We start from the raw sequence: 12,189 nt of genomic DNA, 5'->3' as shown, positions 1-12,189 counted from the left end.
GTCCCTCCAAACGCCTCCATTGTAGTCTTGAGTTTCTTCCGGGAACGAACACGTCACAATATTCCTCATTTAAATAATTAATATGCAGATTAAAGGGGCGGGGCCTGGTTGAGTTAGTTAGAAGTGTGTTGAAACTGTCAGTAATGGTAAGGGGTGGGACATTTCCCAAACACACTTGACAAACCTTGACCACACTTGACCAATCACAACACACTGCTCCAGCCGACCAATCAGAGCACAGTGTGCTTTTCAGAAGGAGGAGCTTCACAAAGACGGGAACTAAACAGAGCGTTACTGACAGACTAGGAAGAGAGGAGCTGCAACAATAGAGAACATGGGAAAAATAGTTTGTTTTAACATTCAAGTAAAAACAGTATAGTCCACAAACAAAATCCAGACTTTGTAAAAGTGCATAATATGTCCTCTTTAATAATATTTGAATGTATTGTATTTGTCGGTGTGCAGGTGCAGGAGGAACGCATCTTCCACCAGCAGGTGAAGTGTGTCATCACCGATGAGAAGACCTGCAGAGTGTGCAAGAAGAAGATCGGGAACAGGTGTGCCTCACATTACTGCAATAATCATTTACAGAGTGCATTGCCTAGTTACACCATGAGCTGGCCTTTCCGTCAGTCTGGCACAGTTAGGCGCTGTCACAAATGGCACACTGTATATGCACTCACGGTCTTGTGGACTTGCAATGGCTGGCGTGTGCGCGTGTCCGTTGAGTCCGTAGGGTCGATGTACGCCCTCGATGTGCACTTGCAGAGCCCACGAGCTCCTCAGCAGACTTCTCCTGACAGTCAAAGTGGCGTTACATCACGAGAGTGGCGACTCGTAGGAAGACTGCGAGGACTCAAGGTGATGATACGCAGGGCAACTTTTTGAGCAATGTTGCTGGGTAATGTTGCCGTCAACGGGAAACCAGGTGATACATAGGGCCTAGGACCCATCTCAAGTATCCAGATAGAAATTTGTTGCCCATTTTTAATGGGAAAGTGCCCAAGCAAGATCGCTCTGCAACATTGCTCAAGAAAGTTGGTGCCATTTAGGACAGGGCCAAAAAATCTTCATTAAATGCATGACATGCATGTGTGCTTACATAAAACACAGACAACAATACATGAATCAAGCCAAAATTGGTCTGATGATTCATAATACTTAAGTTCAATTCTGAACTATTAAATTTAATGTTATACAGACTAAAACACATCTGGGTCTCTATTTATTGTTTTCTGGTTTCATCAAACTGTCAGATTAATACAACCGTTCCCTGGTGGAGAATCTGACATATTGCTGCAATGTGGAGTTGTATTCACTCGAGTGGATGCATTAATTCCAGTCGCACATATTGTTTAGGACAAATATTGTGCATGTGTGTTAAAGGGATAGTGTCAATATTTACTCATCCTCATGTCGTTCCAAACCCAATGGTTTTTAATGAAACCTGTAGAGAGAGAAAACACGTCCGAAACCAAGTCTCAGAGAAAACTGTACAGTTGTGCTCTATTAGTGCTCAATATTGAAGGAGATGTACTGTATGAATACTTAATTTGTGTGTCCTCTTCATGTCCAGTGCCTTTGCCAGGTATCCAAACGGTGTGGTGGTTCACTACTTCTGCTGTAAAGACCGCACCATGTGTCCAGCAGAGTAGAGGAAGACCGGAGACGGTGGACACACTCCCTCAGATGAACACAGAGACCTCAGCAAACATCAAGCGTCTGTGTGAAAACACGCCGAAGGAAACTCACTCGCTCTTTGCATCTGTCTGATGTAATTCATCTAAAAACTCTGGACTGTGAGACTTAGATCAGATTTATGAAGTGCATTACTTTGAAAGCTTTGCCTGAATGCACAACACGAACTGTGGCTTCCTTCGTTCCCCTGAGAAACGCTTATCTTCTCTTCCCTCACGTCCCTCTTTGCTTTCAGTGCACCTTTTTATCCAACATGACGCTGTGTGCGTGTGTGTGTGTGTGTGCGTGCGTGCGTGTGTGTGTGTTCAGCATCCAGGCTCACAGGACTGGGCTTGTACAGTAGGTGCTGCTCTGCTTCACTCAGTTAGTTTGAGATGAAGATAAAACCCTTAATGTGACCTCTCGTACAGAAAGGTCAGCGCTTGCCTTGCACACCCACGGCTGCGGGCCGTCCGATGGAAGGATGAACGCTTGCATGGGCGTTCAGAGATCACTTACAGCTAGAAGTCTGCTTGTTTTCAGCAATGCCAAAAAGCGTGGTGTTGTATCTTCAGTTGTTCTAGTGGTATGAGGTTTTGGAGAGCTCTACAATCACGGTAGCGTGCCACTGTTTTCTTTTTTCTGGTTTCTCAAGTGGCTTTAATTTATTATTAACACACTGTCTAAACGTGTCCAGGAATGTGTCACCTATGTGTGCAATCACGTCGCCCAATTGGGCGCCAGTATTTCTCTGGCTTCCTAACACATGTGTCCCACTAACACTGTTTTAAAATGCTTGTGCTGTCAGTCAACTGTAAACCATGACCTGGACTGTTGCTCAAACAAAGGCACGCTCACTGACACTAGGCCGTTGTAACAGGCCTGAAGTGTTCCGGTGGAAATGGATGTGAATGTGTAGATTGTACATTGAACCCGAGGTGGAAGATGAACCTAATAAACATGTATCTTCTCTTATGAGTGCGGGTGTCATATGTTTGAACTGTAAGAGTGATGCTGTGGAACAAAGCTGAGACTGCAAGAAAGCCCACAACACACTATAAACACTTTTCTCTTGTGAGATCATTGAGATCCTATTATAGTTTTATAATCACTTGAATTTGTTTTATCTGTACATTTTCTGGTTTCATTTGAAATTGAAGTAAAGTTTTAGTCATTTTGTTTTGTTATTTTATTTGTTTTTAAATGTTTATTTACTTGTATTTCAGATTTAGTTTTTATTACTCTTCACTGGGGTTCAACATAGAACCAGGGTTTTTTGCTCAATTTTAAAGACCCCTTTGGGCCCTATTTTAACGCAAAACGCAAGTAGCTTTGTGGGCGGATCTCGACTCAAATCTAAAATGTGTTGGTTCATTAGTCATAGGTGTGGTTTGAGCGTAACGTGCAATAATCCAATCAGAGCGTCCTCTCACATTCCCTTTAAGAGCAGACGCGCTTGTTCTACGTTGGATTGCTAATATAATGCCGGATTTACCACGATGGTAACGGTGATTTCTCAGTCTTCAGAATTGTGTTTCCTGGTTCTTGACGGACAACACACTGTCAGGTGTCCTTATATACCGATGTGTCTCGCCACTATTGATCACACAGGTTTGATCCGTCGTTAGCCTGAATCATTTGGGTAAATGTGTATCTAGATTTATTTTTCACATCTTCATGGACACCACAATGATTTCCCTCGTGTGTTAATATTTTTCCTTGTAATTATGTATGTTTTGCAAAAATACGAACTGCTGTGTCTGTGTAGATGAGAGAAGCAAAGTGTGTGTGTGTTGTGTACACGCTACATTATGGCCAAGCATGCACCCTTAAAATAGCATCTGAATAACGTGCCACTGTCTTTAGACTGGGTTTTTGCTGGTCAGTGGCGGAACTGTTTTCTGAAACTGCAGAATATCACCAGGGAACGTTTGCGCCAGAACACGCCGCCTCTTACCGCTGAACCGCTACGACACAATTAATAAAAGATTAATACAAAAGATTAATATTACACTTTTACTTAAAGCTCACTTTAAACCACCATCGAGTATTTGTAACATATTCTGGTCGCGGTTTAAAATGGTTTTAAGTAAAAAAAAAAAATATGTATATGTTATATTTAGCATTTTATATATAACTAATAGCTACACCTTGCTTAGTGTGTATACAGTAAACATTCTTTATTCATATGAAAATACCCAAAATCTCACGAAAATCACAAACCACACATACTCGAAATCGTGCATTTATTAGCTTCTTGTTTCAGATGAAGCGATGTGTCTTTAGCTTTATCACGGAGGACAGAATGAGGAAGTGTACACAGGACCGCGTCAGGCAGAAGGGCATGATTATGGTCACGTTGAACCCTTTTATATACTGTCTATGGCTGAACCACGTGAGATGATTGACAGCTGTACAGCGCGTTCACTGCAAACCAGTTTTATCATAAACAGTGGTCAAATATCGATGCTGGAGTCTAAATTAGGTTAAATTAGTGCCTCCGGTTGTGCAGGAATCATAAAAATGGAAATAATTGGGCCTAATTTGACTTTACAATGTGAAGTTTATATTGGTTTTTCCTCTGAAGTCTAACGTTATGCTAACCTTAAGATAATGTTCCGGCAACGTTATGCTAACGTTCCAGCAACGTTATGCTAACGTTCCAGCAACGTTATGCTAACGTTCCAGCAACGTTATGCTAACGTTCCAGCAATGTTATGCTAACCTTAAGATAACGTTCCAGCAACATTATGCTAACGTTCCAGCAACGTTTTGCTAACATTAAGAAACCATTCCAGCAACGTTAAGCAAACTGGACATTTCAACGTTTTTAGAACATTTCAAATCAACGTTCCCACAACGTTCTCAGAACATAATTTTGTTAGCTGGGATATTGGTTTTTCCTATGAAATCACGTTTGATGATGCGAGTTTCTGTGAGATTTGCCACATTGAAATCTACTTGTGTGTACGTTCTGAGGATTATACTGTTAAAAATCATTCGAAACTGTCCTTATTAGTGTGGTCTCCCATGGTTTTAAAATAGGTTTAGATTTGAAAATTGCCTGGTGTGTCCCAGGCCTCAGCCAGAGATCAGTTCTGATGATTATCTGAGATGTAGAAGTGAGCTGTGAGGAACGGACCACAGCTTGAGCAGCAGGACCAGCACATGCTACAACATACAGTGACACTGATCCTCGTGTGCTTCAAGATCTGCTAAACCCACAGCATTATGAGTCACGCCGGACCATGATCTCAGGCCAAACCTCGTGAATGAGTCCACATTTGCAGATCCTTGCTTATTTGAAATACTAAAAGTGAACTACAAATTCTCATTGTGTGTTGTGTTTGGAGGCTGCCGCTTCTAATGCAGCGCAGTGGTCAGAAGAGTCCACTGCCAGCAGGTATAATAATAATAATAATAATACTGGTAGTTGGCTTTAGTCCAAAAAATGTGTTGTAGACAGACAGACATCTGTTACAGTGCTGTATCCGAAGAGGAGATCAGGATATACATTTTGTTTCCTTGTGTTCTCCATTTGGAGATTTAAAGGGGAGATATTATGCTCAGCTATAACGTTTTGATTTTGTTTTTTTTACTAGGTTTTCTACTTTGTAAAAAGTAGTTTTTCTAATTCTCTACTTTATTGTTCTACTAGAAAAGGGGTTTCATGCTTGAATGTAAAAAAAAAACACATTATTTCCCCCATATTTTCCATATGTGTTGCAGCTCCTCTCTTCCCAGTCTGTCAGTAACGCTCTGTTTAGTTCCTGTCTCTGTGAAGCTCCTCCTTCTGAAAAGCACAGTGTGCTCTGATTGGTCGGCTGGAGCAGCGTGTTGTGATTGGTCAAGCGCTTTGAGTGTGTTTTGGAAATTACCATAACCGCCAGTTTTAACACACTACTAACCAACTCATCCAGGCCCCGCCCCTTTATTCTGCGTATGAATTATTTAAATGAGGAATATTGTGACGTGTTCGTTCCCGGAAGAAACTCAAAACTACAATGGAGGCGTTTCAGGAGTTCAGAAACACTGACACTGATATAGAGAAGAACTCCCGCTGGAGGGACTCTGTGCTTTGGAGAGACCCTCTTTCATGCTCAAACAAAAAAAGTTTACATAAACTGGATATTACCGCTGATCATTTCTATCGTAAAACTTTGTAAAATATTAAATCTTTTGCTACTTACGTCTTACCACACACTCTTTCAATCACTACTAAAACTAATGTGTAATGGGATTCACACTCGTCTTCTGTGAACCGTAAGCTCCGCCTTCTTTGATTTGATTGGATCTCAGTCATTGGCGAGCGCTGTTAAACCGCAGACCAGCCCAATTTACATTTAAAACTTGTTGTCGCCCAACAACAAGCGGAGCGGTGTGTGTAATGGAGTGCAGCAGAGCAGCATCAAGAATATCAAACACTGTCCACTGAGCGGGACAATTGGGCCATTTTTAACTATTGGGGACGACTTGTCCCTCAATGCCTGTTGTGGTTAACTAAAGAAAGATGAACATGTGAAAAAGCATAATGGGTCTCTTTAAAAAAACAGACTTATTCCATTTAATAGAATAGAAAAGAACTTTAATATGAACTTAGAAAATAACTTTGAAATGTGTCTTGGAGTAGAATAGAACTTAATAGAATGAACAGAATAGAACTTTGAAACAAACTTAGAAAATAAGTTAGAAATATTTTGGAATAGAATAGATTAGAAACATAAAATAGAATAGAATAGAACTTTAATATTTTTACATCTGAAGAAAGTGTGAGTGGTGCTTGCCATGCAAAACTCACTATGATGCTAAGATCTTCTGAGTGGATTTCAGCACATTGCTATATGGTTGCTAGGGTGTTGTTGTGGGTGGTTACTAGGTGGTCGCTTGGCCGAGTTTTTTTGCTCTCAAGAAAAAGAAAACAGTAGGAATGTGTGTACACTTGAGCCAGCAGAAGAAACCAAGATGAGGTGTGTGTGTGTGTGTGTGTGTGTGTGTGTGTGTGTGTGTGTGTGTGTGTGTGTGTGTGTGTGTGTGTGTGTGCGTGCGTGCGTGCGTGCGTGTGTGTGTGTGTGTGTGTGTGTGTGTGTGTGTGTGTGTGTGTGTGCGTGCTTTGGCAGCAGGGTTGTAAATGCCAGCCGTGGCTCTGAGAGGATTAAGAGGATCGTGTGGTTCATTTTTAGAGGCTGTTCCAGGATCAGCTGGGACTTGCATTGCAGCTCCAGTGGAACAATGAAGAAACTGCAGTCATTAACCAGATCACTAATTACTCGAACTCCACGTGATTACCAGAGTTTGAGCGAAAGAAAACAAACAGAACAAAGCCTAACACAAGAAAACAAGTGTAGGAGTGATAGAAAACCACAGATGAAAATCACTCGTTTCCTAATCTAAAGAGCTGAGTGACATCATCACATAAATAATCACAATAATAATCTATTACAGCTGCATGCAAAAATCTCGTTCCGCAAATATTAACATTTTAAACAGATAGCTCTGGTCCTTGATGCTGATTGGTCAATAAAGTATTCCAGTTATGCTATATAACGGCTTTAACATGAAATCAAGATTCAAGATCTCTATTGTCATGTATCTTGGTAGCCTACAATGAAATTCTTACTTTTTATCTCCTTACGAGAAAGAGGGGTAGAAGGGGAACAGACAAGACATTACAAACAAAGACAATAAAATATACACGAATATATAGTAAAGGACAAGGAAATAAAATACAAAAGAATAAACAATACAAGAAGAAGGATAAAAATAAACAAACAATGGTAAAAGTGTATGCCTACTGTATGCATAAGAGAACCTGTAGGCCTATGCAAAAAAAAAGAAAAGAAAAAGTATATATATAAAATCCAAAAATGAGTGCTGGGCAATGATTAATCACGATTCATCGCATCCAATACATATATATATTTTTTACATAATATATCTCTGTGTATTGTGTATAATTATTTTGTATAGGCTATATAAATACATACATATATGTATTTATTTAAGAAATATTTTCATATAAATACTGTATAGCCTATATTTATACATAATATTTTATATAAAAATAAATATTTTATAGATATAAAATAAAAAATCTTACATATGTAGCCAAGTCAATAGAGGGCGCTGCTGAGGGTATTTGTAGAGGTTGCAATATCCCTTTAAATATGCCACTTCCTGAATGGAATGGTTGCAGTGCCTGAATAGGCCCTATGCACAGCTGCACTACTTCCTGAACTTAAGCAGGGTTCTTTGTTTCCTGTCTGCCAGGATTGGCCAAACTGATTAATCCAGGTGTGTCTGATTATTGTTGTTGGTCAGACACACCTGGATTAATCAGTTTGGCCAATCCTGGCAGACAGGAAACAAAGAACCCTGCTTAAGTTCAGGAAGTAGTGCAGCTGTGCATAGGGCCTATTGTTTGGCATGTGGTCGCTGGAAGAACAAGCTCTGTCGATTTGTTTTAGACGTGTGGTCTAAATGTCCTAAATGCTGACAAGGTTTGGCTGAGTGGTGGACATTGAATTACCATTACAGCATACTGCACAGAAGTTGCCTTAAAGGCCCTCACGTTGGCTATGTCAAGCTGGAAGAGTGGTGGATAGATGCTAACAGCTGTTGTACTTCATGTGCCTTCAGAAATCAGCCAAAAGGCAACTAAGAGTTTGAGTGGTCCTGCGCAACTGACCACTGTTTTCCCTGCCTTTAGTTTTGTCTCTTAAATAGTTTATGGGTTTGAGATTCATCATTAATTTGTTTTGTTTGTTTGTAGGCCCAGAAACTTGTCAGTTGTGATTTCTTTTTCTTATGGTTTATTTTGTGAACTAAAGCTGGATCATTACCTACAGCTCTCAAAATTGTAACTAGGGGGGGGAAGATATTCACTTTGAGTCATACAAGTGTGGTGTGGAAAGAGTTTTTGGTGTGTGTTTGTGCATTTAGTGTGCTGTGTAAGAAATTTATTTCATTTTTTGGGGGATTTTGTATTTATTTATTTTGTGTATTTTCTTTTTCTTAAGTGTTGTTACCCCCCATAGTTGCTCGTACTATTACTGTAAATTGAGCCAGCTGTTGAGTGAAATCAATTGAGACCAGACTCCAATATTGGGTATTTAATAAAAAGTGATTCTTTGATTGTATAACAATTTTTGCCTTAAGTTTATTCATTTATTTGGATAGCCGAGCGGGAAACCCTCTAGTTATTTGGGATCTCCTACCCAAGTAAAATTGGAGTGGCGTAGTCAAAAGCAGTTCAAAGGTACCTCTATAGCCCCATCACACATATATACATGCATGCATGCTGGACGTCACTTTGGGCCGGTTTCCATGACTCTATCTATCCTAACCCACAGTAAATGCCTGGACCTTTTCTCCCAGATATCAGTCGATTAGATGAGACCGTTTTAGTGCACTGTGCACATCAGCTTTACTTTCTATCCTTTCTTTAATATTAAGTCTATATCAATGGAAGTGTCTGGAAAGCGCTGATGCCGAGATGGGAACAGCTGTGGCACATTATCAGAGCTGTTGATGTGCTGGAAGAAACTGCTCTCTGACTGCATGAGCAGATGTTGATGAGCAACAGCTGTAACCCTGCAGAGGCCGAACATCAGCTCACGCTAATGAACACAGCACAACTGTCACCCTGAGCTCATGCTGGAGACAACTCATGTCTTCTTCTGGAGTAGAGTACAATAGAATAGAATAGAACAGAACAGAACAGAATAGAATAGAATAGAACATAATAGAATAGAATTATCAGAATATAACCTCAAAAGGAACTTAGAAAATAATTGAAATATCTTCTTTTGAATTAGAATAGAATAGAGCTTTGAAAGGAACTTAGAAAAAAACTACTGAAATATCTTCTTTGGGGATAGAATAGAATAGAATTAACAGAATAGAACCTTAAAAGGAAATAATTGAAATATCTTATTTTGAAATAGAACCAAATAGAATAGAACTTTGAAATGAACTTAGAAAATAACTTTGAAAAGAACTTTGAAAAAAAAAAAAATAGAATAGAATAGAATAGAATTTTGTTCACATGACAAAAAATGATTGTCCCGTGATGGATGTAGTGGATTATGTTGTACATATAAGGGATTATTTTGTTTTGGTTCAATGAATTTTATTCAGCAAACTGTGCAATAGAACACATCTTGTTAACACTAGAAGAACTGTAACCAATCTGTACTTTCATTTAGTTCACAAATGCCATGAAACCTTATAGGACCTTTATTGATTTCATCAAAGGACATTACATTGATCAAAAGTGACAGTAAAAATAGAATGTTACAAAAGATTTCTATTTCAAATAAATGCCGTTCTATTAATCTTTATATTCATCAAAGAATCCTGAAAAAAGTGCGGCACAGTTTCCACAAAAAAATAAATAAATACATTTTTCACACATATCAGGGTTTCCGACTGTATTTAGGAATTTGGCAACCAGGTTACATAAATTGTGAATCTCATTTAAAATAACTAAATAAAAGCTCATGTTCAGTTTGACCTGCTGTGGTTGTCAGTCACTGTTTTCTGAAGCACCCTTTCATGGATCCTCTGTAGAAAACTGTTAAAGATATTTACATATGGCAAAACACTTCTGTTTGTTTGTTTCTTTTTTAATAAAAGATTTTAAATGACTCTATGATCTAGAATCATCTTAAAGTCACTGTATTCTTGGCACATGTGATGTGTGTGTGATGTGTGTGAGGACAGGCGGGCTCTAGGACCTGCGCGAAACCCGCCAGAGATCCGCTCGATCAGCGCAGCTCTAGTCTGGAGAGGCTGTTCACTGCGCACGGCTTCATCATCATCATCCTCCTCATCACCGACAACACACACACACACACACGGAGCGGGTCGCCAGCGCTCGGAGCCGCTCATGATGCGCAGGATTCGGGCCAACGCCATCCTCATCCTCACCGTGGCCTGGATCCTCGGCACCTTCTATTACCTGTGGCAGGACAGCAAACCCTCCTCTTCATCCTCCTCCTCTTCCTCGGGCTCCCAGCTGAAGATCCACGGGCTGAAGTCCTCCTCCGGGAGGCTGGAGGAGCGCACTCTTCCTCTGATCGTGAGTAACGCTGAAGATGAGGAAGATGAAGATGATCATGACTGATGTTCACTGCTCAACATCACTGCTGTAACACACGCGTGTATGCATGTTGACGTGCAGCAGCTTTCACTGCTGGTATATGGAGCTGTGTGTGTGTGTGTGTGTGTGTGTGTGTGTGGATCCCATCAGCGTGATGTCAGGTGCATAAGAGGCTTTTCCTTAAGCCAGCTGCAGGTGTGTGTGTGTGTGTGTGTGTGTTTGCAGATCCATGTGCTGCTTTTGTTGGGATTTAACCTACTATAAACTATCAGTAACACTGTGTCATTTTGCAATCCAATAGATCATTTGTATTCTGGATTCATATCTGGATTTCTATAATAATTCAGAACTAGTCCTAACAGATTCTAATTAGACTTTTCTTCTATTCTTATTAAGGTCTTTAACATCCATGGAACCTTTCAAATGCACTAAAGGTTATTTGGAAAGGTTTATAAAAAGGTTCTTTGGATTATTAAAAAGTTATTTACATCAAGGAAAAAAAAAACGGTTATTTTAAGATCTAACCGCTGAAATGTTCTTCTGCTGGCATCAACTTTTGGAACCTTCATTTTTAAAAGTCTAGATTTCAACATTCTAAATATGTCATATTTTAGAATATATAATATTACTGTAATAGTAGTTCCAATAGTACTGGGGAAAATGATCAAACTTGATTTTATAGAAAATATCGTTTTTTCAAACTTGCAAACCTGACTGATCATCAAGTGGTGTTGAGAAAGATCTGTAAATGACAGAAGAATACTGATCGAGTCCGATCCTGTCGACAGGCGGTGTGTGTGTGTGTGTGTGTGTGTGTGTGTGTGTTCTGCTCTTCTCACAGTTTGACTCCACATTCATCAGGTCGAGGGCAAACGCTTGAGTTAGACTTCAGTGAGTCTGCTGGCTTCCAAAAGCAAAGTGTGATGTGATTTCAATGATTCGACACATTCAGAAAGATCACAGAATCTAAAGTGACATAGTTTAATGAACATTCATATGCATGTGAAAATGCAGATGCTTTAAAGAAGATCCGAGAGTCCTGCACCCCTGAACTGTGTCCTGTGTCCATGGCAACAGAGCATCAGTCATGTGGCGCCAGCCACCAATGAGTGTCATCACACACACACACACACACACACACACACACACACACACACACACACACACACACACACACACACACACACACACACACACACACACACACACACACACACACACACACAGAGATGTGTTTACATGCACAAAAGCTCATGATAAAATGAGTTCTGAATGCCTTATATCCTGAGGCCTCGGCGATTATGATCTACAGAAGATTTTCTGTGGAAGATATTAAATTTATCTTAACATATTGAATTTGACCAGTGGTTTCTTAATAATTACAGATAATTATTACATAAAATTCAGTCAAT

General features: G+C 39.8%; 2 protein-coding genes across 2 annotated transcripts in view; both read left to right on the top strand.

Moving 5' to 3' along the window:
- The window catches only part of vps39 (VPS39 subunit of HOPS complex), a 42,305-nt gene extending 39,427 nt beyond the window's left edge, over positions 1-2,878 (top strand). Inside the window, exons 23-24 of the mRNA XM_079633336.1 lie at positions 466-557; positions 1,577-2,878. Of these exons, the coding sequence (XP_079489462.1) occupies positions 466-557; positions 1,577-1,655 (171 nt within the window). The 3' untranslated portion in view covers positions 1,656-2,878. The remainder of the gene's footprint in view (positions 1-465; positions 558-1,576) is intronic.
- A 7,060-nt stretch (positions 2,879-9,938) lies between these two features.
- Positions 9,939-12,189, top strand: part of galnt16 (UDP-N-acetyl-alpha-D-galactosamine:polypeptide N-acetylgalactosaminyltransferase 16) — a 57,940-nt gene continuing 55,689 nt past the window's right edge. The window contains exon 1 of the mRNA XM_079632780.1: positions 9,939-10,756. Coding sequence (XP_079488906.1) covers positions 10,565-10,756 — 192 coding nt within the window. The 5' untranslated portion in view covers positions 9,939-10,564. The remainder of the gene's footprint in view (positions 10,757-12,189) is intronic.

The sequence above is a fragment of the Phoxinus phoxinus genome, assembly GCF_949152265.1.
Source record: "Phoxinus phoxinus genome assembly, chromosome: 13".
In the NCBI taxonomy this organism is placed as follows: Eukaryota; Metazoa; Chordata; class Actinopteri; order Cypriniformes; family Leuciscidae; genus Phoxinus; species Phoxinus phoxinus.
The sequence above is the reverse complement of the archived record's forward strand: the minus strand, read 5'-3'. Positions and strand labels throughout refer to the sequence as shown.